This window comes from Aspergillus novofumigatus, assembly GCF_002847465.1.
Source record: "Aspergillus novofumigatus IBT 16806 chromosome Unknown P174scaffold_4, whole genome shotgun sequence".
In the NCBI taxonomy this organism is placed as follows: Eukaryota; Fungi; Ascomycota; class Eurotiomycetes; order Eurotiales; family Aspergillaceae; genus Aspergillus; species Aspergillus novofumigatus.
Genome location: NW_020194277.1, coordinates 483342 through 506986, shown reverse-complemented (window position 1 = coordinate 506986; position 23645 = coordinate 483342). Strand labels below are relative to the sequence as shown.

Here is a 23645-nt window from a genome sequence, read left to right as displayed (position 1 = left end):
GACATGGCTTACTGCTCGTTTCCAAAATAAGCCCAGGTCTCGACCATCAAAACTATTGTCTCCATCCCCGAGTATCCTTTCTGGTCTTGAGAAGATATGGATGGTACATGATACGAAGGAGATACCTACACCAGGCCTTAGCGTATCTTCAAAAATTCGATCAGTCTGAAAGCCTTTTCCTCCTGCAATGATTCGCCAACGCGTACCGTGGGTCTTAGACTATTTTAGACCGTCAGTACCTAACTAAGCAAGGTAAGACTGCGAAGACGATCCGATGGACAAATGACAAGGACAAGTCGCAGGGAACGCCCAGCCAGGGGACCAAGCGGCCAGCACAGAAACATTATCGAAGCTTGGAAGGTGGACACATCACATTCACATGCGGGGCATGTATCTGGCTGTTCAGAGGTCAGTGGTCAATGGTCAATGGTCATGTGAGATTTAGTCCTGTACCTGTAGGTATTGCTCTCCAATCTGCATGCTTGTAGTCTATTTTCATGCCATTCCTGTGTAATTCAACTCATTCATGGAACATGACTATGAACATTGGGACTGCCAGTAAGCACCTAAGTCCATATAAGCCATTGGAATCAGTACCCAGCCGGGCCAGCTCTCTCTCTCCACATTCCAGTAACGGCAATGCTCCTATTGGCGGCATCTACTGCCTGAAGATCTCCCGACAGCGGAATGTACTTCCTGGTCCATGCTCACCTAGTACCTAGTAGTGTACCTAGCCTAGGAAGGAAGTACTTACGGTGGTCTGTGGCTGTGGTAGTCATGCTAGCATACCTTAGAGCTATCTCAGACCCCGACTTTAGTACACTCTAGTACGGGTATGGGTATGCACCATGCAGCCCAGTTATCTTTGTACGACTACTACTCTCCCACTAGTGCACTGCTACTGCTACTGCTAACTGCTACGGCTCAACCGCTCGTACTGTGGAGTGGGTATGGAGTGGATATGGGTAGTGGATACTACGTACCGTACCGCCTCAGTAAATATGGACTATCTATGGAGGACTAAGTCCAGCAGTAAGTGATAATGCCGAATGCTGATCGGACTTACTTGGCGGTCAAGTCCATACCACTAGTGAAATTCCAGATTCCAGAAACCGGGAACGGAGCTGAGCTTAATGTTAAGATAGTTGGTCAAGGCTAAAACTAAGACTAAGAGACGATAGGATAGGTCCGTGGACTAGACTAGACTAAGGTACCTTAGCTTATTCCGTACGGGGTAGTTTGCATGCCAAGGGCTTTGGTGAGCTTTGATGAGGCGAGCTCTGTTGGTTGTAGTCTTGTGGACTGTAGTACAGGGAAGAATGGATCCAGATGAGCTACTAATATCCGTAGTATGTTCTAACTGATGAACACTCCCTTGGGAATTACGTGATTGGAATTTAGAGAGTACAGTTATTGAGCTGTATGTTGTATGCTTCCCCACTTTGGGTCGAGCTTGGGTGTGGATGTGTATGTGGATGTATATGTCCAAAGTTGGCAGCCATGGCATGCACATGCTTCTTTGAGTGTTTCGAAAGCTGACCGCTCGTTCAGATGTCGCCAAAACTATTGATTTAGCTGGTAAGATGCGGCGACTTGATGTAAGCCAGTACGTGAACCTCCTCGGCACGATCTGTCTTAGGGCCAAGGGTTATACGATTATACCTCAGATCTCATTTCAAGTGTTGTAAACAGACCACTCCGTGTTTGGGTTGGATGGACATCCATCTACGAGACTACGATCGTCATGCCTGCTAGTGTAGGTTTATTAGTTTAACTAAAGTAGGTCTGCTCCACAGCAATCACTAAGGGTTAGGTATTTGCATCTCTCTCCCCGTCGCTAAGACCATTTAGCGCATGGATATGATGACATCTTCAAGGCTACTGACAGTGTCAAAAAGAGAGCAGCAATTGAAAGTCATATTTGAGAAAGATTCAATCGCGCCTCGGTAATGGAGTACGGACAACACAAAATTTGCGCTCTCATGCTTTCTGGTAGCAATGGGGCAGGATATATCACCTCCACAGATCAACTTACCATGTCCTCAGCTGACAATGTGGCACAATGTCCTGCCTGGTCGGCCGAAACTCCACTAGCACATCATGTTCGGCGTTACCCAAATATCGCAGCGATGGCTTGGATTAAGAAGCTTGTTGACCATGGCAGAGACATCAGAGATCGGCCACGCTGAAGAAACGGCATAGTGTACGTGATATCATATGCTGAACAATGGACTATTGGCTCAAGCCTGGATTGGGAAGTGTACTCCGTACTGAGAACTGAGACGGGCTCAGTATCAGATGGCGGTCAGTATTGAGATCCCGTGGTGGATTTGTGTATTGGTCTTAAAATGTGATATTCTGCAGTCTGTAATGGACCCATGATATATCTGGAGCATGGAATACTTGGAAGAATTTGATTGACATTCGAAGCGGATGTGGTTGAGGTTTTGCTTTTGTGATGAGTTTCGTCAGCCGTCAAACCACTAGGCCAAAAAGGTGCAGACGGCCAATTTCTAGCATATAGTGGAAATGATAAGGCATATTCTGATTGACAAGTTTACAGCTACATAGGGGCTAGTGTAATTAGTTATAGTTATGCTTTACTTAGTCATACGCATAAAGAGTCACATGACCAAACTAAAGGCACTAGTTAAAAAGGCCACCACACAACATCCGCTTCCCAGTTTTTCATCAACAACACTGAGTGAGCTCAGATTTGAGCACTCAAGTTTACCTACACAGAACGGAACACAAAGTATTGTTTCCAGATCTATCAAATCATCACATCGGATGGAGTAGCTGCCTGTGAGCTCTAATGTCGGGCTCATGACGGTTATTCCATCAACTCTTTCCCAGACTATGATGACTTCCCTTCTTTGGCACGAGGCAGCGAAAACTGCAGTGGGTGACCAATTATCATATCAAGCTCAACAGTCTGAGTCTGGATGAACTGTTTATTACTGTACTTTGCCAAATAACACCGCGACCCTGCTTCCTTGATGATACAGTCCATAGCTCGCATAACCCTGACAAAATCAAATCAACTAAGATTTAATCCGAGAAACAGAGTCCCTTCAAGAGGCGTCTCGTAGTAGGCTTGTATTTCGACAAACCCAGCGCGTTTATAGAGTTGCTGCGCCCCAGTCATGGACGGCAGCGTATCGAGTCTCATTTCACGATAACCCAATTCCTTGGCCCTCTGGATGATTGCATCCACAAGTGCCTTTCCGAGACCCATCCCCCGTGCTTCAGGAGACACATACAGCCGCTTCACTTCACAGCATGATCGAACTTCGTTTTGAGGTTGCGCGGCTTCGTGGGATTTCTTGACGAGTGGACGGACGGCCACGCAGCCAAGGGCAATTTTGGGATCAATTCCGTAAGCTAGCAGCAACGCTCCATGCGGAGAACCGTACTGGCTAGGTAGGTTCTGTAGTTCGGATTCGAAGCTCTGGAAAGCGAGGTCGATACCGAGCGATTCAGCGTACGCCCTAAATAATGTCCTAGCTGTTGCAAAGTCTTCGGCAGTTTGAGCTGGGACGATCTGGAAGCTGCCAGTGGGGCCCATCAGGCAGGAAAATGGAGTAAGTTGATATATCCTGCAAATACTGGGCTCGAGAATGATAGTCAGAGAGAGCTTGGCTTGTTCCTGCTCTGTCATAGTATCCGGACCAGATGCGAGTTGATATGTTGCTGAGCCGGTATCGGATCGCCCTATGACTCAGTCAGAGATGACCAAGTTGCTGGGGTAGATAATCCACGGCATAGGCGCGGATAGTATCGCAGCCAGTCAGAGTATGTAGGTAGGATGGATAATCATCTATGGACAGAAGTAAGCTGTATGATTGATGATGCCTAGATGGAAAGGATAAACATGTTTGCTGGCCTCAGGCGCCCAGGCTACCACCGCTTGCATTCAAGTCGATGCGCCTCGGTTCTGAAAACAATCTGACCTCGATCATAAACCACCAATGCTTTTCAACTTTGGTACCCTTATTATCTCAATGTCTGAAGGGTCCAAATCAACTTGGCTACAATGTTGCTATGTCGTCGTTGAATTCCATACTCAGCGACTGCAGCTTAGTTGACATCGGTTATTTCATGAAAATACTTCGATCTAGTCGCTCAATGGATCATTAAAGAAGATTGGACTCCTCTACGCTAGGTCCGACCGATAGCTAACCTGCCGTCTTCTTCTGAGAGCTGCTTGCCTTCGTTTACTCCGATTTTCTCATACATGAGTGTTCCCTGGGAGTCTGGGACTTTCATCACGAGTGATTTGCACGAATTACGAGCAGTCGATGCAACGTTCTGAACCTCTGATACACAGCGGTGGAGTCGAAAAAAACCAGATCAGCAACCATCAACATTATTAAAATATCCTGGCCACTCCTTAACGGTTCCTGATTCTACCCCGATGGCCCCCGTCGGCTAATCAACAGTCCGGCAACTGCAAATTCGAACCAGATCATACGATTGGACGGACTCTATCTGATCGACTCTCCGCCTCGACAAGGATGGCAACAAAATCAAGAGTAAACGGAGCTCGACGGCGACGTCCGATTGCTTGTCGCTGCGTTGATCTGTGTTCCTGAATCCGAGGTAATCTCCGCCGTCAAATCAGCGGTGTGTTATCAGTACATGTGCTGCTATCAACGCTTGGCAATACGAAGCGATGCTCCATAGTTAATCCAGTTCTGTCGTATCTGAGGCGAGCGTCTTCAACCTGGAAAAATTGCCTATATAAGGCGAGGTCTTCCATCTTTGACCTCTGCTCGTTGTCGCCCCTAACTTCTTCCATCGTGTCAACCTTTCCACCGTGCTAGGATGCCCGCAACCCATTTCCCCTCGATGGGCAAACTCGCCCTGGGTGCAATGCACCTTGCCTCTGGTTTTCATAACCACAATCTTCAGAGTTGCCCAGGGAATATCCCAGTGAGTTGCAGCAACACGACCGCGGTGCCGGACTCTTGCTGCTTCAACCATCCCGGAGGATCTCTCCTCTTGACTCAATTTTGGGACACCAATCCAGCTACGGGTCCTTCAGACTCCTGGACTGTTCACGGACTTTGGTATGCCTCAGCAGAATGGAAATGATGCAATACGGTCACTAACAATTGGCCCAGGCCCGACAACTGTGACGGCACGTACGAGCAGTTCTGTGATTCTTCTCGCGAGTATTCAAACATCACGGAGATCCTCCAGGCGCAGGGTCGGACCGAGTTGCTGTCCTACATGCAAACCTACTGGAAGGACTACCAAGGCGATGACGAGAGCTTCTGGGAGCACGAGTGGAACAAGCATGGTTCGTTTGTGCCGATCTGACAATTCCGACCAGACACTAACGATGATACAGGCACTTGCATCAACACCATCGAGCCCAGCTGCTACAGCGACTACAAGCCCCAGGAAGAGGTCGGTGATTATTTCCAGAAGGCTGTCGATCTTTTCAAGGGCCTCGATACGTACAAGGTATGCAACCAGACATTGATGTTTATCATACAGAGACTAACGGCCTAGGCTCTTGCCGCTGCCGGCATCACTCCCAGTTCGTCCAAGACATACAAATTGAGCGACATCCTGTCCGCTCTGTCTGCAATCACCGGCCATGAGCCCTCGGTCGGCTGCAGTAAGGGCGAGCTGAATGAAGCTTGGTACTTCTTCAACATCAGGGGCAATCTCATCAATGGCAAATACGTGCCTACTGATCCGCGTATGTTGTCCGTTCATCTCGGTTCCATAGACGACAGCTAACCTGAAATAACTATAGTCTCATCTTCTACCTGCCCCTCCTCTGGCATTAAATACTTGCCCAAGCCTGCCAGCGGCAGCCATAATGCCACACATCCATCTTGGAAGTTTGGGGGTAAGGAGGGAAAGCACGTCGTTCGTCATGACTGAGCGTCCTGTCGAATGGAGAGAAACGGCGCGGATGCATGAAGTCAAAAAGTCCTTAAGGAACTCGCAACCACAGAGATATCCGAGTGCCGCGACCCCCATATCGCGGCCAGTCTGTACATTTACTGGAAGCAACGATGCGGTTAAAAAGCACACGACTTCGAGCCGTGTGTGCTAGACCCGAACAGCTCTGCCTGCTGTTGTATCCTGCACAATTCCCACATAGCAATGCAGCCCTGCGCACCAATTGTGTTCCCGTATGTAGGACCGCGCCTTCTAAGCGTCGACAGGTAGATATCCGTCTGTCAAGTCAAAAGTTTCCCTAGAAACATAGATTCGAAGAGATGCGTTCCTCCAAGTGCCCGGGCCTGCTGCCTACTATGACTGCTGCATTCATCTGCAGCAGTCAGGTCGCGAGGCGAAGCAGAACGGCGCGCCAATTGTGGGTAGGATCGTATCTCGAAACCGCCAGAGGGACAGTGATAGGCAACTTGATACGTCCGAGCTGCCATGCCGCGATGCCCTGGCATACACAAGTTGTAAGAGGGCTGGTGTAAGAGTGCAGACACTCGAACGTCTCACAGTCCCTTCAACCGCGCATTTCTTCTTTCCTCCTCCCGCTTGGCAACGACGCGATCCAAGAAATCCATGCGGCCGAGGAACCCTTCCTTGGCTTTGCTGTGAAGCTTGAGCTCGTCTTGGATGCCGGCCTGGTCCACATACGCAGCCCAGTCCAGCCGAGACTTTTCCACAGTGTTGATTTTCGGTCCGCTAATGTTCTCTGTCTGGCCGGTGATCTGCTTCTCCCAGCTCTTCTTGATCGTCCCAGTGGGGTTAGGATCAAAGCGCGAGATCTTGCGAAGGGGTCTGCGGAGCTTGAGCGAGTCCTTTGCGTTCGCGGCGTGTTCGACATCGGCGTCTGTGACGGTCTCAGCGCTCTCGCCGTTCGCGAGGAAAAGCTTCGCTTCGGCGGAGTCTTTGGGGACAATTTTCTCTTGGGTGATGACTTCGCCGGCGAACTTGTAAGTCCGTTTGATCTTTACCATCTCCTCCGTATACTGAGGTTTGGAATCGGGCGAGGGCACCTGTTTCTCGGCGGTATCTGTATCCTTGTTTTCGTCGTTCACAGGGGTGGCATCCTTCGCTTGAGTCTGTAAAGGGAGAATGCTTCCACCAGAATCAGGGGCATTCATCTGCGCCCATATTGCGTCGACGTCAACCGTAGCCCCGTCAATCTTGGCCAGTGGTTTTCGCTCTTCCTGCCTGTCAAGAAGGAAATGTTAGTCATCTAGGAGCATGAAGCAAGGCCGTACAAAAGCTCAACATACATTCGCATCCTCATTGCTCGCGTCCGTACAAAGCCCCTGGGCCACCCTCCTCATCCTCATCGAAATCCACGTCGTCCTCGTCCTCATCGCTGGCTGTGCCTTGCGACTTCTTCCCTTTTTGCTTGCCCTCCTTTCTAGCCTTTAGTTTCTGAATCATGGCCTCATCGCCGGAGTCGAGTTCTTTATCCTCGATGGCTGCCTTGTTAGGCACTGTTTTGCGCTTTTTCGCTGCTGGTTCTGTCGCCTCATCGTCGCTATCGGAGCCGGTCAAGTCGGCATCTTCTTGATCAGGATCGAGCTGAAAATCTTCATCTTCGGCGGAGTCGTACTGCTCGTTATCAAAGTCCAAGTCGGACACAGTGGCCGTGGGTTCGGCTGCCATCTTGTTCTCTAATCTGGAACACGCCTCTTGGGAGCGATCCAGATGAAAGCGACGGAGGCGCGAAGCAGAAATGTACCATCGGATTCTGCCAGGGCGGTGTGTGCGATAACTGACTAGTTGGCGGACAGTAATGACCAATCAGGGGATCTGCCTTTGGCGGAGAGGCCGAGGATGTTTCTTTGAACTGTGATTGCGCACCATCTTCCAGCGCGTACTCTTGTTCTGAGAAAAATGTGGCACTGGCAGTAATCGTCACTCCTCAACCGGAAGATGACCAAAATAGACGGTCAAAAATGGATGCCAGAAATGCACGCGAATGGGACCAGGAACGACAGAGACGAGAACAACGAGGTCTACAGTTTCAGAATGAGTTTCTCGGTTGGGACTTGAGAGAGAGTCCGCAGTCTGTTCCGTCAGTGACTAGATCCACAAGATCGTGCACAGAGTATGAGTATACGTCGAGAAATCCGATCTTAGGTAGCTCTCAGCCCTTACTTTGGATTCGCCGAATGTATTGACTCTAGACAGTTGATCACTTGGATCCTCTTGACGTGGACATACTGAATCAGCGACATGCCTTTGATTTACCCTCGCAGGCTGTCTGTGATGCTCTCGTGGACGTGTTCTTCAAGTGGATCGCACCAGTGTTGCCCGTGATCAATCGGCATGATTTCATGTGTCGATATCGTAATCCTCAGAACCCTCCGTCAGTCCTCTTACTTCAAGCCGTACTCATGGTAGCGTCAAGGTACCACCATCATGCGCAGAGCTCTGGGAATGGCGTAATCTCTCCGCGCATGTTCTACAAGAAAGTGAAAGCTTTGTATGATGCTGGATACGAGAGAGATCCTACCACCGTCCTCCAGGCTGTAGTCTTATTGGGCGTATACTGGGATGGCCCGATGGTAGAGTTTGCTCAGCGCGTTGATCTGTATTGTGTTGACGAGCTATAGATCTCACAGAAAGCGGAATATTCTATTGGAGTCGTCTGGGAATAGCTTTAGCTCAGGAACACGGGCTTCACCAGAGGTAAGAGTCACCCGGTACTGTACTCTTGAGATCTAATTCCAATTCAATTGCAGTGAGAACTACGTGACACTGTCTGCTATGAAGAGAAGGATCTGGAAGCGGATATGGTGGACACTTTACACGCGCGATCGCTCTGTGGCTGCAGCATTCGGCCGTCCTCTTCACATCAATTCCGAAGATTGCACGGTGGAACCCTTGGAAGAAAGCGACTTTATTGAGTATGATGAGCAGAGCGATGGTTCGACAGATCGTATAGCAGTCCTTTTCTTCATGCAGTACGTGAAACTTTGCCAACTAATGGACCTTGGTCTGTGCTTGAAGCTGTCTTCCAGGTCGACGGAGGATAGTCGGATGAAGGGGGCTGCGCAATGTGAGCTTGGTCTGAATGACTGGCTCGTCTCGTGTCCGTCTGAGCTTCAGTGGAGACAGTCTCGTCATAATTTTTGGTCAGCGATACTGTATTCGACGTTCTAGTGAGTTTGAAAGGGAAGCACTGGAAAGACTATGAGCTGATCTTCAAGCAGTACCATTGTGTGCCAGTTACATCTTCTGCAATCTCCGGACTCGTCAAGGGAGGCCCAAAGCTCAGCTTTTCATGCTGCCACAAGCATCGTGTCCATCCTGGAAACGCTGCAGTCTAGGGGCGAGTTAAAGTATACACCATCATTCATGTAAGTCCAGGCTTTTCAGTGTTCCATTCCACTACCGTTGAGCTTACCTGTTAGAATCTGCCATGCCGTTGTATCTTTTGTCACACTGAGAAGCCAAATGGAAGCCTCAATACCGTCCCTGCTGCATGCCATCCGACAGAATCTGGAAGCCAACCTAGACATGCTCCAAGTACTTTCGCATACATGGCCCATTGCGGCAATTTTTCTAGAGCTTTTTCGCACTATGACTGGCCCGGAACAATTTGAGCGAATGTTATCAGACGCAGCAGAGAAGTGCCGGAAACGTGCATGTGGAGAGGAGAACGGCGGTTCCGCTCCCTTAAGGTCGTCGGGGCGTTTCAAAAGGCCGAAAATACAACAGGTGATTCTACCACAGACTAGGGTCGTCCTTCAGATTCTGCAGAGGGAAACTCAGAAGCAATTTAACTCGCAAGGCCCGCTCGAAAACGAGTTGAATACAGGGGTCGAAAGTATGCCGTCTGCGCACGTTTCAGATCAGAACCGTTCTTCACCTATGACCGAGATTGACCCGCTGCTTGAGGTCTGTGACGCTTCAGCCATATTACAGAGCTTACGGAGCATAATCGACGCTGGTAATACCGCTCCCCATTATTCTCGATCAGACGATGTATCATGATCCTCTTTCAAGTACACCGCAGACGCTTTATCAATGTGCAACGTCACGTCAGCCATGAGAACGAGTACATAGCTCCTCATCCACAGGCTTTACTCCAAATCGTCGTGGAGTATCCAACCCTGTTTGGGGTGCGATTATAGGCGTGCGGATTCTACTGGACGCTCTCTGTGAGAATTGAAAAGACTACAAACAGCGGAGCTTCATTAAACTCTCTCGGCCAAGACCTACAACAAAGCCGCTCAACCGCGTGAAGTAGGCTGAATCTGTAGGATCCGAGATCTAACCTGTATAGATTATCATCTACTAAAGACTGATGATCCGCGACCTCCAGGAAGGAGCGTACATTGATATTCTGGCAATACTGCCTGTTAATATGCAGAGGGCATTGTTTCGCAGATGAGCGTTCATCGTAAAGAGACAGAAAACCAACGCAGTCTTGTTGTTTGACTCAATCTTGAAGCTGCCAGCTGCATGTTTGCCTATACTGCTTTCTCTCAATTATTATTGCCATTCACAATTGTTATATACTGTCCTTATGATGTTGGAAGATCTCAGTTCGTATCACAGAGAATAGGAGTCCCTTCTCAGAATAAGAACAGGTACCCATCAATATATCGTTTTGGTGGCCCTGGAGCTATCTTGGCCAGGGTTGATAATTAATCAATAAATCACCAGTGACCAAAACGGGCCGACCCGCGCTCGGTGGTTTCGGAGTTGAGCACTTACAGCCTACCGAGGATGTGGAGGGCACCGACCGTTCTATCATGTCATACGCTATTTGAACATGAGACATCCTGAATTTCTAATCTCAACTTCATTCATTTACAGCGACGGAAAGACACAAAATGACATCAAACAAACCAGTCGCTCTCGTTGTGGGCGCTTCCCGCGGTATCGGCAGGCAGATTGCCATGGACCTGGCCAAGACTGGCTACAAAGGTATGCTCAAATCACAAGCAGATCCTCCGAGCAAGGCACTGACACTGTTCCAGTCGTCGTGGCGGCAAAGACCACCTCCAACGCCTACGCAACAGTTCCCTTCCCACCGGATCCGAACTCCTCGCAATCGACCATCAACACCGTCGAGCGAGAGATCAAAGAATCCGGCGGCGAAGCGTTCGCCCTCCCAGTAGACGTTCGCGACGTGAAGCAGGTCGAGAACTTGGTTCACGAGGCGGTCCGCCTGGCAGGCCGCCTCGATGTCCTGGTCTACAACTCCGGGGCGATCTGGTGGTCCTCGGTGGCGAATACGCCCACCAAGCGGTTCCAGCTCATGCAGAGAGTGAACCCAGAGGGTCTCTATGCGAGTGTGCAGGCGGCATTGCCATACTTTGAGAAGAATGGGTGGAAGGGACGGATTATTGTTGTCTCGCCGCCGATCTACTCGCGATTCTTTCGGGGGAAGACGGCTTATGCGATGGGTATCTCTTCTGTGTTGCCTTCACACCAGAAATTTAGGCTAATGTCGGCACAGGCAAGGTGGGGATGAGCGTCCTGACCAAGGGCCTAGCTATGGACTTTGTTAGACAGGGGGCGAAGGATATGGCCATCACCAGTATCTGGCCTGCAGTGGTACGTTTCTTGACCATTCTGCTACTTCATATACTCACTCTCTTTTCCAGTCCATCGAATCAGCCGCCACGGAGGCGACCACGAATGAGGATCCTAGCCGGAAAGCCGATCTCAGGAAACCTGTGAGTAGAGCCGTGCCCGCATTGAAGCATATCGCTAAGACGAATAGACGATCTTCTCGGACGCTATTCTGGGGATTTTGAACAGTCCCCCTGACATCGTGAATGGCCAATTGGTTCTCGATGAGGACTTTTTGCGCGACCATTGCGGTGTTTCTGACTTCTCCAAGTACGCTGTTGTTCCGGGATCTCAGCCACGGCGGATCATGCCTAAGGAGCTGCCTGTCCTTGAGGTGGCGGAGCAGGATGATGAGGGTATGCGGGTGGATAGTACGAAGTTGAGAAAGGCCAAGCTGTGATTCCATCTTCCTGTAGCTTACAACTTATTCTATGTTCAGCAAATAGCAAATTCATATCGCGTTCGTACCGTTCAACATATTGAAGGCACTCAAGCACTTTGAAAAAAGACGCCTGGTCCACCCCTACACTACTTGCGATGGTCATATAGGCAGTGAAATGATGAATACAATCTGCAAGCTGGATTCCAGCCTTCAATAACATTCCAAGGAAAGCCTTCCATAAAGCTCATAGATCAAGTATTACATACAATAGCCAGGGACAATGTTCCTGTCGATGATCTACAACTTCGCCCTCCGCTCAACCTTCAATCTCAAATCCTCATGCGGCAACTCCAAGAAATCCCACATGAAATGAAAGCGATCACTCCCAAAGAACGGCTCCGATTTTCCCTCGCCATTAGTCACCCAGAACCACGGACACCCAAACGCCCCCAGCACTTTGACGACCCTCTCCGTAGTCGCTGTAAGCTCGTTCTTGATCTCGGGACTCGACGCCGCAGCCAGGATCTCCTCAACCTCAGCGCCTGAGAATGTCTTCGCTAATGCCTTGGACAGATTCTCCGGCTTGGAGATATCCAGCTGGCCATTCCACATCGTCTCGAAGCAGGCGAGGAACGCCGGGACGAGTTTGTGGGCATGCTGGCGCTTGATGTATGTGAGTGCTCGTTGGGGCTGTTTGCACAGCATTAGATTCCCTTCATTTCCTTTCGATGGCAGAGAGACTTTACCAGGAGCGAGAGGATAGGGAAGAACGCAGGTACTTCGAAGTTGTGCCCGAAGTACTTTTGGGCGCGTTTGCCGTCGTACGTAGAGTAGGCGGCTTTGGCGGGGAGAGTCCAGGGGGTTTGTTTCCTTTGCTGGTCAGAATACTTGCAAGAGTACGTAGCAGGAAATGTTGGAATAAGCGTACCGCTCCCTACGTTGATGCCTCCCAGGAAGACGGGGATGTATCTGGCCATGTGAGTGTGTTTGCGGGAGAGTTGAGAGGGGAGGGTCTCATACTCGATTTCTACGCCTAGCGAGGCGAGCGCCTCTGCATTTTGTTGGAGATACGTGAAGGCGTAGAAACTGTAGGGTGATACTATTTGAATTTGTAAGTATTGATGAAGCGCTGATGAGAGATACTTGGCTGGGGTCGAACCGCAATCAAGGTAACATTCGATTTTCTTGCCCATGGCGTATGATGACGTTCGCTTCTACTAAACTGACAATTCAAATGATGCAATTTGATTATTGCATTCGTGATTCCTTATTAACTGTGATTTAAATCATAAGGAGCATGTGGGGAGCCGAGGATGATGGCTTACCCCACGGCCCAGACGACGTTATATCCGGCCCGCCGTCGGCTTCTCGAATGTTGATTATGTGTTCGGTGAACTTGAAGAACAGGCAAAAACCAATATAAAATTAAGTGAATATTGTAGGTAACCCAACCCTCTCAATCAATAATGGCTTACCAGACCGACAAAAAAGATACCCAAGAAGTACTGCGCAGCAGAACGACAGACCCCAGTGAATATGAGCATACCACGCGCTTCACACGTTTGAATTCTTCGTCAAAACAGTCTCCTTCTCCACTTGCACCCCAAAGCTCCTCTGCCTGGACACGTTCCGCTCAAGCCAGACTCCAAACACACCAACCGCACCCCCGACAACCTCGAGCCCGATCAACAGAGCGAGAAGCACAAATCCTGCCTTCGTCTCCCGACAATCCCGCTCGAAATGCGTCGGTGCATGTAAAGAAACATTCTCGCTCGAGTTGACGCTCCGCATGGCCTTCCACTTGCATGTCCACGAGTGCAGTGTCTCATTGTGCGAAAATCCACCCGGATACGTGGATTGCGGGAGATAGATCGCAAAGGCCAGTCCGACTGCCGCAGCGATGAGGCCCGCGACTGCCGTTCCCGAGGCGAGGATGTTGAGACGCCGGATGTGGGAATGGGGCTGGCGATGTCAGTATGTCTTCAGGGTTCCTCGTCAGCAAGGCGACTCACAGAAGGGATGAGCACGGCGACGATATAGATGAGATTGAGGACTGCAATGACGCAGCCACTAGACAGGATAGCGATCGTTGGTCGGAGATCAAAGTTCAATGGCCACAGGGCCAGTCCTGCTTCTTCGTACCCGGAGGTGCTCCGGTAGTGCTGGAAGGGTACAGCTTCGCAGCCGACGATTGCGAGAGCAGAGCCGAGGCAGATCACAGACAGAGCGAGTTGGGCCCAGCGGAGATGGTGATTCCTTTTGAGAAAGGTTGATTCTTCGTGGTCCGAGGCGCAGGAGACGGTGTATGAGGCTGCGGCTGAGCCTGGATGGGACAACCCGGCATCCATTTTGAGAATTATGGAGCAAAGTTAGGAGCGAGAACGGAATGTATCAATCAGTAGACAGCAATGAATGAGTGAAAATGAAAGAAGTCTTGCCAGAAGACTGAGGTGAAAGTATTGAGCAAAGAACGAGGCAATGTCCACCAGGGAGGCTACAACGTTGAGGAAACCTGAGGAATCAGCGCACATTTAAGCGTTATCACCCTCCGTAAAGCAATGTGCAATTCTTCAAGCTCACTGACGAACTTGCGTCCGAGCCCATCCTCTTTTCCGTCGAAACGTCCTGCCATTAGCAGCCGCATTACCGTAGCCGCCGGGCTGATGAAGACGATCCTCATTCGTCGGACCCTGACCTATGACAGTCACTCCTGCAGAACTTCCATAAAGAATCAGTCTGAAGTGAAATGGCAGTAGAGTCAATCTCAAACTTTCTTCTCCCTGGCGCGTAGATATGTGGAAAACTGTGTGACGGTTGTCGGGATTGGATGTTGGAGAGCGCTGACCTTGAGCGCCACTGTTCCTGGACTCCAGGTAGATAGCCCGGCGCTTCCCCAGTATCACCTTGCGTGAAAGCAGTCCCCCAGATTTATGAAGAGACATCTATCTGTGACTACAAGGTAAGGAGTAGGGCTTGGAGAAAATAATGACATTGTTCAATATGCACACTAAAAATTACTGTCATGTAGAAATTCATCAGGAAGGGGGAATCAATCACAATCATCATCAAACAGTGGATAAGTGCACAGAAGAAACATTTGAATGAATCTTTCCAGCTTTTCGTGATGCGTAAATCAGTCGTGGCCAGACACTCTTCGTCGCCAGTCTTCACCCGTGCGATGGACATCGACCACATCAATTCGCTTACCAATACCCGTCATCCCCTCCTTCTGCCACCACTTCTCACCCTTCTCGGCAAGTACTGATTCATCTTCACTGTCGATTAGGCCGCCTCGGCCGCCTTCGTCTCCAACTACCACCACGACCTGTCTGACCCAGCCAGAAATGTGTTGCACCGCATCGCCTTGTTTGCCTGTCAAGGACTCCTGCACGTAGACAATGTCGGGTGAAAGATGGCGGACAAGGTGCACGTATCCCGTCGCAGTGCTAAACGGCATGATGGTGTTCTCCTTGTCGACAATGGCCTGCGCCTGCGTGTATAAAGTGCGGAACAATGGAGAGGCGCCTTCCTGCTCATCAGCTGGGCGAGGCTCGAGAGTGGACAGGTCGCCGCTAGGTGTTTCCCCAGGCGACCTGGCCTCCTCAGGAGCAATATTAGAATAGGATGATGTGACGGAGAGAGTAGGATTGGACGAGCCGCCCTGGTTGGGTGCATGCTTTAGGCCTGGCGCATAAATAAGAACGAAGATCTTTGCGGTCTCAGGGTCGACATGTTCAGGAAGGTGAGAAAGAATAGACTGTTCATAGTTTGTCAGCGTAATCCATGACATCGAGCCAACAAGGACCTACCGCGTGCTCAGTGAAGTCGTCAGGGTCGTGACTTGCCAACTCAGAGGAGACCACAATCGCTACCGTCTTCTTCTTTTTGTCGAGAGCAGGAGGGCCGCTCACCGCGCTGCGAGTGGGAAGCGCTCCGCTCATCGCCGGAGCTGCTGCGGCAGGTTGAGCGTCTCCCTGAGTAGCCCTCGACCGAACCTCTTCGGACCATCGCGAGTGATCCTCAAAGTCACCGCGATCCTCCTCCCGTATTGATGTCAGAGCGTTGCCCATGAATGCGCCCGCCGCAGCCATACCGGCCGCGACCCGTCTACTAGCCCCATCGAAGATCTGCTGAGGGCTCGGTGTGCGCCGCAAAGCACCCTGCATACGAGCCATCATACCAACATCGTCACCATGAATATCTGCCCCAGTCGACCTGGCATATTCGCCGTCAATGCCAGCTGGGGTTCCCTCCGCGCCCGGCGGGGGTACCGGTCATCCCTCGAGTCGTCCAGGGGGTATTCGCCTTCGTCATTATTATCGTCATCATCACTGCGCTCGCTCCAAATCCACGCGGCTATGCCAATTGTTGCGATACTGACCGTCAAAGCCAGAGGTACCCAATACCCCATGACGGTCCGTCGCCCCGAGGAGCTGAAGCCGGCACCAGCTCCAACCCGCCGCCGACGAGCATCCTGAGAATATGGGAAAGACATTGCGGGCACTGAGAGATGATAGAGGGTGGGCGCATAGAAGTCAATCCAATCGCGATTGTGTATAATGATCACATCTCAAGGTTGCATGAGAGGAAAAAGGGTGGTTGGTTAACGGAGCAAGCAGGGAGAAAGAGAGAGCCCAAGGCTGGGCCTCGGACGAGCCGAGAAACATGTGGCTGGTGATGTGCTGGTTACCGCGGTGTTTGTCCCGCTTATTACCAGAATCTGACAGAATTACAGTAACTTACGGGGTTGGTACCTTACCTAAGTTACCTGACTAATGCGAGTAAGTTGCTATGTTTGTGCTGTTTATTTTGTTTGCTTCATGCTTATCAACACATGACAAGCTCTGTTATCATGATTTAGGGCATCAAGGTGTTTGGCTGATTTGCATCAACATAGAGCTATCGGCACGTGACAGCGGGATTTTGTTTAACAAAAGATGGGTAGTTACAATCTTCCCATGCATATCAGGTTGAGTCAGAGGGCGGACAGAAAACAGCACCCTCGCTGAGTTTGACGACCCGATTTATATGATACCCTGAATAGTCAGACACGATTTCAGGCTATGCGCGCTTGAGTTCAACCATCGCATAAGATAATACGACGAGTCATCCTCCCCTCTTCCCCGCGGTGATCCTTTTCACCCCAATCATTTATACCAATCCTACAATCAGAACAACTTCGTCAGTCACAGCCGCGGATAAAACGAGCATTTCGCAATGCCGCACTCAATCCCCGTGCCCCCGATGGGCTTTCAGGCCCTCATTCTGTGCGGTCCTGGTGTCTCTCTGAACACATTCACCTCGAATCCTGAAGAATTTCCCAAATCATTGTTACCTATCGCGAATCGTCCTATGGTGTGGTATCCTCTGGATTGGTGCTATCGGATGGGCATAACAAGTGAGTAATTGTAGATCTGCGTTGAGCGATACGAACATGCACCTGCCCTAATGTCGAGCACCGGGACTCTGTTCTAACTGAACTGAAGATATCACTCTTATCACACCCCCCGCCAGTCAAGGGCCATTAGAAGCTGCTCTCTCGCAAAATCCTCACCTCACATCTCTTCCGGCACCTTCACCTTCCGTTCTCGCTCCAGCAGACCTCACCTTGACGACCGGTACCGCGGAGCTGCTGCGTCTCCCCGAAGTCCAATCATGCATCAAGTCCGACTTTCTCCTCCTCCCCTGTGACCTCATTTGCGATCTACCAGGAGAATCACTCTTGGAGGCATGGATGGTCACCCAAAGCGCCCTGGGTGGCTCTACTATCAGCGGCGGCTGGAACTCCAATGGACCCAAGAGCATTGGAATGGGTGGTGAGCAAGGCGGCCGCCGCGGTGGTCTCGGAGTTTACTATCAGACTAGAGGGCGGGAAGAGAGCGTCAAGGGGGAGGTGACAGATTTTGTGGCTACCACGCCGTTAGGGCAGGAGGAGGAACCCGCAGTCTCTCATAATTCGGACGGCCCTGTTTCGATCCGGTATGGGCTGTCAAAGCTAGTGCTCTCAATACCTATGGATACACTGAAAGAACGGATGGAAGAGCAAAAAGGGCTTCTCATCCGTCATTCGCTAGTGAAGAAGCACGCGCAGGTGAAGATGTTGACGACCTACCGCGACGCCCACATCTACGTATTTCCTTACTGGGTCAAGGAGATGGCTGTGCTGAATGAAAAGTTCGAAAGTGTCGGGGAGGACCTTGTCGGTTGGTGGGCCAAGGCTGAGTGGCAGAAGGGTCTAGCGGAGAAGCTTCGACTGCGCGAGATTTTCGAGCCAGAGGGATGTGGAGCCGCAGAGAGTGGCAGTCTGGACGGCGAGTATATCGAAGAGGAAATAGACCTCAAAGCGATGAGCACTACTAAGGCGGGAGCCGGCACATCGCGCGACGCTTTGTCAGACGATCCCTCAGAGACCGTGCAATTCGCGTCTCGGGTGAAGAGATCTGGTACTGATTTGAGCACTGCGTCGCCAGAACCATCCAAAGGCAGGCTCACCGTGCCGCCGTTGCTGGCATATGTTCACTCCTCGCTGCCGTCTGCACCGCTGGTCAGGCGTGTGGATACATCGGCTCTGCTTCTGTCCGTGTCCCTCCGCCTGGCCAAACTCGAGTCGATCGAAGAGGTCGGCCGCATAGCCGCGTCGCCTTTCGCTCATAACCAAAAGGTCGCCTACCCGGCCGGCGTCGCTCAGCGGTGCACGGTCACCAAGGCCGATTGTCTTCTCGCCGATAATGTCACCGTAGAGGAAAAGTGTGTCATCAAGGAATCCGTCATTGGCGCCAATTGTCACATCGCCAGCGGTGCCCGCTTGACGCGCTGTCTCATCATGGATGGCGCCGTGATCGGTGAACGCTGCCAACTGACTGGCTGCATCGTGGGCCGGCGGAGTCAGATCGGCCGCGAGAGTGTGCTCAAGGACTGCGAGATCCAAGACGGAAACATCGTCCCCGAGGAGACGGACGCGAAGAACGAAAAGTTTATGGTCTTCGAGGGTTTGGATGACGAGGACGGCGAAGGAATGGAGGTTTCCGAAGAATTCAGCGACGGCAACGACGAGCTAGGGTTTTGATTGACTTGGGCACGTTCCTTTTGATGTTACGAAAATCGATGTCTTGATGTCCAATGACGACATAGAGGCTGATCTTGATGATACCGCTACGTTATAGAAAAGAATTGATTTAGCCATTCTAATCCGCCGAGTATTCTCAACTTCTAGGCCGCTGTTGCAAAAAACAATGGTATCATAGCCTCCCAACGCCGTAAAACGGAAAACACAAACCACCCATGCGCCCGCGCACGGCTACGGTAGTATGCTCAACGAGCACACAGCATCACTCCTCTCTCTTGTCCCTCCTGTGCTGGTGTTCTCCCCGCGCCAGCGGCGACTTCCCAATCGACACCATCGCCTGCCTTTTCTTCCCATTTCTCCGCTGCGTAATCCGCCTCACGAGCATGGCACGCGGCATCTCATGGGTCTTCCGCGGCGCATGCGCAGAAGCATCCATCGATTCCTCTCGCCTATTCCTTCCCTTCCCCGCAAGAGCGCAAGACGAGCCGTTACCCACTCCCATTGGTATCGCGACAGGGATAGGCGTATACGGCACTAGATCTGTCACTTGCAGCTGGTCCCGTGTTCCATTCCAGTCTCGGTTCCCGTCGCCGTCGCCGTCGTGCGCAGCAATATCGCTCGCCAGTCCGGCTGCCAGCAGCTGCTGAGGTGCAACCGTAGGCGTAGGCGCTTGCTCGGTTTCAGTCTTCGGCACGGAACCGGGCCTGGAACCAGTCGAATAGTAATAGAATCCCGCCGAGGGGTGCACATTCCGGCCCTCCCAGTTCAACCCGTCCCAGCTTGCTATGGCCGTCGCTGTCGGCGTGGATATATTCGACTCTGCGTGCCCGTCGTGCGCCTCTGGCTCTGAATTTGGAGCTGGAGTCAGGTCACACAGGTCATCCAGATCTAGATCCACGTATAGGCTTAAGTCGAGAGCCTGAACTGCTAACCGGGACTCCTCCGCCAAGGCGTCTAGGTATCCGTCCCTTTGGACATAGGCTGCTTTTTCGGGACCGGGCTGGTCGAACCGTTTGTGGTCGCCGCGGGCGAAGAATCTGGCGACCATGTCTAGGAAGCCTGGTTGCGCGACGGAGACGTTGAGGATGGAGGCGAGTATTTGTGCAGTTAGGAGACTCTGGTGGGTGGTGAGGGTTTGTTTGCTCCGGGGATATTGCTGTCTGCAGAGGGGGCAGGGTTCTCCGAGGAGGGCAGTTGATGTTGGTTCTGTGGTGTGGGATGGGATGTCCTGGAAAGGACAGGTGAGGGTCATGGGGATGAGGTGGTCACAGTTGTGCCAGAAGATTGAGATGCGGCACATCTCGCTGTGTAGAGACCCGTTGGAGAGGTGGTGAGCTGCTGATGAGAACTTGGGAGCTGTAGGGGCTTGCTGGTAGTATTTGTATGCTCTTTGATGATCGTGAGGTGGTCTTGAGATCATTGTGCGCTGCATGGTTGTTGAGGGTTGGTATGAGGAAGATAAAGAGAGATCTTTTACAGCTGATAGACAAGGAAGTCACTGGCAGTGATGTGTTGGTGAGGACAAAGGGAGAGTGAAGTGTATCATGCTCTATTGTGCTGGTCTCTGTAGCTGAGGTTGCTTTGTCTCTGTCTGTTTCAGGTTCCATCATTGTTATTGTTCAGAGGCCATGACAATGAAATTGATGAAGCATCGGTCTGAGACGAGTGTCAAGTCTTTGTTTCCTGCTTATTGATCACTCGACATCTGCATTGTCAGCTTGTCTGTCAGTAGATTCGGATTTGCATAAAGATAATAGTACGATCATATCTTGATGCATTGTTCAAGCAGTCTGCATAACAGCACCAAAGATTTGTGAAGAGTGTGGTTCTGATCATGCTGTCTACGATGCTTTTGCTTAAGCATTCCACTTGCCTCCGTGCCATCCATATCTACAATATGAATACTTTTATCCAATCTCACGGCCTTCCTCGATACCTGCAAAGATCAATGAGCATTGTTAAGATATCTCATGGCTACGGCATCACTGTCAGATATACTGTTGCAAAGATGTGTGACCTCCAGGACTGATGTAGTAAAGATGACCATGAAGGTAATACAAACGCCTGCCTTCGTAACAGTGCTACCCACCAACACAAGCACAGTCAGGGTAGAGTGTCCAGGTCAAGCTTTCAGCATGACAACGCCTTCAAGCAAACTTACGCACATGCTAGCTCTTTTAGAAATCAGCCCAGCAGATCGAGTCTCTCTATTACATCACTTCATGCTGACAGGATGACATTCTAGAACCTCGAAGGAACCAGCCTATACTCGAATATCGGGTTGGCCAGGGTACACCACTACGTATGGCTACTCTCAGCATACAGATAGAGGATCAATCTGCTGATGATTGACAGTCCCTCGAAAGGACAAGTTTGATGCTGATGGCGCTCTGAAGTATGTATTCGATGCCCACATCACTGTTTCCCCTCTCTATTTTTAGAATGATGCATGTCTTATGTCGTACCAGAGTACGAGTATATTAGAGACGTAAGCTAGGACTCACTTCATGTGAATCTTCTGTGGGTCTAATCTACTGGAAGTGCTTCTGATGCTGACAAGGCTCGATTTTCGTACGTCACTTTGTCAGGAACACTGAAGTTACGCTCCATCTACAGAAACAATAGGCTATGAGTTGCTCCTGGTGAGTTGTAATGACAGACAATGACGGCGCAGACTAAGGTATGTACCAGGATACATACCTTAATACTCGGTAGCAGCGACCCCGCTTGCTCGAGTTTCCCATTGCAGCCACCTGCAGACGAGACCAACCTAGAATTCGGACAATCAGTCGCTTAGTTCCGTGTTGCTTGGGCTACTACTCTAACAGTTGAATTAGGTGTGTTTATGGCCGGATACAGCAAAGAATCCCCACTAATGAAATTGGGAGAAATGTGCATTAAGATTGAGTATGATCTTAGCTGGCTAGTGCGGGACATAGCACTGGATATCTACCGCTTCGACTGTGGGGTACCATCGATACTGGTTATTATCTATCTAAAGGTCATCTGACGGACGGAAGCAGTATGGTATTTGGTTAATTGAAGGGCAAAAGTACAAGTGTTTGTTGTTGATTGTTGTTCACCCTGGATAAACACAGTAGATCTTATCTCGGCGCCGAGGGGTCTAACCGTCTATCGCGATGGTTTCACATTGAGTTCTTGACAGGTGTGTATACAAGGTTTCCTTGACAGGTGTCTTGGAGCATAATTTATCCAAATTGGATTGTGTCATTTATATTGGCCCTGATTATCGAATTAAAGAGATCATTTCTGTCAAATTATTAAGCTAGAAACAAATCCAGCAAGTTGCCTGGATGCCTGGTTCTCGACCGGGAGTCGGAATCTGCGGTGCATGTTCCTTCATTTGGATGAATCCACTTCGGATAGAATTAGATAGACGTTGTCAACTCAGGAATGCCTCGAATCTTCCACGACCTGATCATGCAGCATTGTCAGTGTTATTACGACTGATGAAAGGTGGTAGATAAAGCATTGTATATTGGAACATTGGTTGAAGAGAAGAATAGACCTTGGGCCCAAAGCAAACTATGACAGCGTCATTGCAGGTACTCCACACTTGTTTCCCCGGATATTATACGCCTCTTCAAATCCCTCAAAGAGTCAAGACTCTAGTGCTGCACCCCATGCTCCCACTTTACTGGGATTATGACCCATCTTTTCGTACCCGGTCTTAGTAGTCAGGATTCTCTCCTAAGCAAGATTAAAGTTTGTCATTGCGCACTCACCGCTGACCTACAAAATCATCACCACAGGTATCTAAGTAGATGTCTTAATGGTTCTCTGCAAGTAGCGTACCGACTACCGAGTTCGCCGAGTTGAATGAGGGGAAGGCACAGGCCATTGGATGGTATCGCTTAACCATCGTAGGTAGTCTATGACTGATAGACTCTCCAGGCAAGGTACCCAGGGCTACCTTATTGACACTTGCCACTAACCTCGGCCCTATCATGTGTCTGACGTTCCTGGATCCATCTGTGAATGATGCAAGGAACATGGACGCGTTGTTTCTTGCTTGTCCATAAGCCAGGTGTAAGCAGAGCATCATATGACTACCATATATGTATGATCATAATGATATCAATTTACTTGTGAGTTATTTCTATCATTCTATGGTCTTCTTTTCTTTCCAGTTAGTAAGATACTTTGTAACAAGATACCAGACTAAAGTACCTAGTTTTGACTTCGGACTGGCGTTGAACCGCCATAGCCGCATCGGGCCAGTTTACCATCACTTGGCACGAGAAATGATCTCCTCATTTTCGTGTTCGCTTGAACTCCGCCCAGGTTACAGCACCAGTTCCCAACCATCTAAAGGGTCAGAAGCAAGTACTACGCTGCCTCATACACTAATAGCTGGCAAGCGTGGTCTTTTCGCCGCACAGTATTCAGTGAAGCAACAGGAGACTGACGTCTTCCAAGCACCAGGCGTAAACGCCACTGATGTCGCCCAAGACAAAAGGCATGATATGATGCCTGCCCGCTATTTTCTAGCTTATTACTCCGAGTCTCTGAACTACTTCAAACATCTGTGACCACAAGAGGAGGTAAATATAAGAGCATAGCTTGCACCCTGCCTATCGATGAAAAAGCATGGACTCAGGACAAGAATAAGACGGAATCCATATCACGCTCACTGTGCCT

General features: G+C 50.3%; 10 protein-coding genes across 10 annotated transcripts; 4 read left to right on the top strand and 6 right to left on the bottom strand.

Moving 5' to 3' along the window:
- Positions 1–2675: 2675 nt before the first annotated feature.
- On the bottom strand, positions 2676–3837 carry P174DRAFT_440928 (GNAT family N-acetyltransferase). Its single transcript, XM_024827171.1, has one exon. It carries the CDS (start codon positions 3566–3568, stop codon positions 3041–3043), a length of 528 nt encoding a protein of 175 aa, XP_024682261.1. The 5' UTR covers positions 3569–3837; the 3' UTR covers positions 2676–3040.
- Positions 3838–4484: 647 nt separating this feature from the next.
- Positions 4485–6072, top strand: P174DRAFT_158563 (T2 family ribonuclease). Its single transcript, XM_024821190.1, has 5 exons — positions 4485–5072; positions 5127–5305; positions 5357–5472; positions 5521–5713; positions 5771–6072. Exons 1-5 carry the CDS (start codon positions 4828–4830, stop codon positions 5899–5901), a joined length of 864 nt encoding a protein of 287 aa, XP_024682260.1. The 5' UTR covers positions 4485–4827; the 3' UTR covers positions 5902–6072.
- A 404-nt stretch (positions 6073–6476) lies between these two features.
- Positions 6477–7608, bottom strand: swc5 (putative Swr1p complex component (Swc5); the record flags this gene model as incomplete). The annotated part of the gene is made up of 3 exons (XM_024829810.1): positions 6477–7161; positions 7227–7235; positions 7256–7608. The coding sequence occupies 3 exons, from the start codon at positions 7606–7608 to the stop codon at positions 6477–6479; spliced, it is 1047 nt and encodes a 348-aa protein (XP_024682259.1).
- A 293-nt stretch (positions 7609–7901) lies between these two features.
- P174DRAFT_459820 (transcription factor domain-containing protein) lies at positions 7902–9763 on the top strand (the record flags this gene model as incomplete). Its single annotated transcript, XM_024829809.1, has 7 exons — positions 7902–8085; positions 8137–8518; positions 8575–8637; positions 8691–9110; positions 9162–9308; positions 9363–9592; positions 9690–9763. 7 exons carry the CDS (start codon positions 7902–7904, stop codon positions 9761–9763), a joined length of 1500 nt encoding a protein of 499 aa, XP_024682258.1.
- Positions 9764–10751: 988 nt separating this feature from the next.
- Positions 10752–12006, top strand: P174DRAFT_503525 (short chain dehydrogenase family protein). The gene is made up of 5 exons (XM_024831169.1): positions 10752–10884; positions 10938–11366; positions 11420–11517; positions 11568–11639; positions 11687–12006. The coding sequence occupies exons 1-5, from the start codon at positions 10791–10793 to the stop codon at positions 11933–11935; spliced, it is 942 nt and encodes a 313-aa protein (XP_024682257.1). The 5' UTR covers positions 10752–10790; the 3' UTR covers positions 11936–12006.
- Positions 12007–12106: 100 nt separating this feature from the next.
- P174DRAFT_388470 (putative DSBA family oxidoreductase) lies at positions 12107–13110 on the bottom strand (the record flags this gene model as incomplete). The annotated part of the gene is made up of 4 exons (XM_024823409.1): positions 12107–12607; positions 12664–12886; positions 12938–13016; positions 13077–13110. The coding sequence occupies 4 exons, from the start codon at positions 13108–13110 to the stop codon at positions 12215–12217; spliced, it is 729 nt and encodes a 242-aa protein (XP_024682256.1). The 3' UTR covers positions 12107–12214.
- Positions 13111–13175: 65 nt separating this feature from the next.
- On the bottom strand, positions 13176–14737 carry P174DRAFT_450634 (uncharacterized protein). The gene is made up of 2 exons (XM_024828956.1): positions 13930–14737; positions 13176–13879 (listed from the first exon to the last, which is right to left on the bottom strand). The coding sequence occupies exons 1-2, from the start codon at positions 14263–14265 to the stop codon at positions 13472–13474; spliced, it is 744 nt and encodes a 247-aa protein (XP_024682255.1). The 5' UTR covers positions 14266–14737; the 3' UTR covers positions 13176–13471.
- A 151-nt stretch (positions 14738–14888) lies between these two features.
- P174DRAFT_440923 (uncharacterized protein) lies at positions 14889–16377 on the bottom strand. The gene is made up of 3 exons (XM_024827170.1): positions 16189–16377; positions 15727–16132; positions 14889–15674 (listed from the first exon to the last, which is right to left on the bottom strand). Exons 1-3 carry the CDS (start codon positions 16326–16328, stop codon positions 15051–15053), a joined length of 1170 nt encoding a protein of 389 aa, XP_024682254.1. The 5' UTR covers positions 16329–16377; the 3' UTR covers positions 14889–15050.
- A 514-nt stretch (positions 16378–16891) lies between these two features.
- Positions 16892–19103, top strand: P174DRAFT_405764 (translation initiation factor eIF2B subunit gamma). Its single transcript, XM_024824082.1, has 2 exons — positions 16892–17315; positions 17404–19103. The coding sequence occupies exons 1-2, from the start codon at positions 17135–17137 to the stop codon at positions 18981–18983; spliced, it is 1761 nt and encodes a 586-aa protein (XP_024682253.1). The 5' UTR covers positions 16892–17134; the 3' UTR covers positions 18984–19103.
- Positions 19104–19245: 142 nt separating this feature from the next.
- Positions 19246–20283, bottom strand: P174DRAFT_370049 (uncharacterized protein; the record flags this gene model as incomplete). Its single annotated transcript, XM_024822305.1, has 1 exon — positions 19246–20283. One exon carries the CDS (start codon positions 20281–20283, stop codon positions 19246–19248), a length of 1038 nt encoding a protein of 345 aa, XP_024682252.1.
- Positions 20284–23645: the final 3362 nt, after the last annotated feature.

Bases quoted from the DNA above. Each gene is read 5' to 3' on its own strand.
- P174DRAFT_405764 (XM_024824082.1), top strand. From the start codon at position 17,135: ATGCCGCACTCAATCCCCGTGCCCCCGATGGGCTTTCAGGCCCTCATT. The intron at 17,316-17,403 runs GTGAGTAATTGT...ACTGAACTGAAG, and splicing joins CTATCGGATGGGCATAACAA to ATATCACTCTTATCACACCC.
- P174DRAFT_440928 (XM_024827171.1), bottom strand. From the start codon at position 3,568: ATGGGCCCCACTGGCAGCTTCCAGATCGTCCCAGCTCAAACTGCCGAA.
- P174DRAFT_440923 (XM_024827170.1), bottom strand. From the start codon at position 16,328: ATGGGGTATTGGGTACCTCTGGCTTTGACGGTCAGTATCGCAACAATT. The intron at 16,133-16,188 runs GTACCCCCGCCG...CGAATATGCCAG, and splicing joins GACGACTCGAGGGATGACCG to GTCGACTGGGGCAGATATTC. The intron at 15,675-15,726 runs GTAGGTCCTTGT...AACTATGAACAG, and splicing joins ACGACTTCACTGAGCACGCG to TCTATTCTTTCTCACCTTCC.
- P174DRAFT_158563 (XM_024821190.1), top strand. From the start codon at position 4,828: ATGCCCGCAACCCATTTCCCCTCGATGGGCAAACTCGCCCTGGGTGCA. The intron at 5,473-5,520 runs GTATGCAACCAG...CTAACGGCCTAG, and splicing joins AGGGCCTCGATACGTACAAG to GCTCTTGCCGCTGCCGGCAT. The intron at 5,714-5,770 runs GTATGTTGTCCG...AAATAACTATAG, and splicing joins ATACGTGCCTACTGATCCGC to TCTCATCTTCTACCTGCCCC.
- P174DRAFT_503525 (XM_024831169.1), top strand. From the start codon at position 10,791: ATGACATCAAACAAACCAGTCGCTCTCGTTGTGGGCGCTTCCCGCGGT. The intron at 11,367-11,419 runs GTATCTCTTCTG...ATGTCGGCACAG, and splicing joins GAAGACGGCTTATGCGATGG to GCAAGGTGGGGATGAGCGTC. The intron at 11,640-11,686 runs GTGAGTAGAGCC...TAAGACGAATAG, and splicing joins AAGCCGATCTCAGGAAACCT to ACGATCTTCTCGGACGCTAT.
- P174DRAFT_450634 (XM_024828956.1), bottom strand. From the start codon at position 14,265: ATGGATGCCGGGTTGTCCCATCCAGGCTCAGCCGCAGCCTCATACACC. The intron at 13,880-13,929 runs GTGAGTCGCCTT...TGACATCGCCAG, and splicing joins TCGCCGTGCTCATCCCTTCT to CCCCATTCCCACATCCGGCG.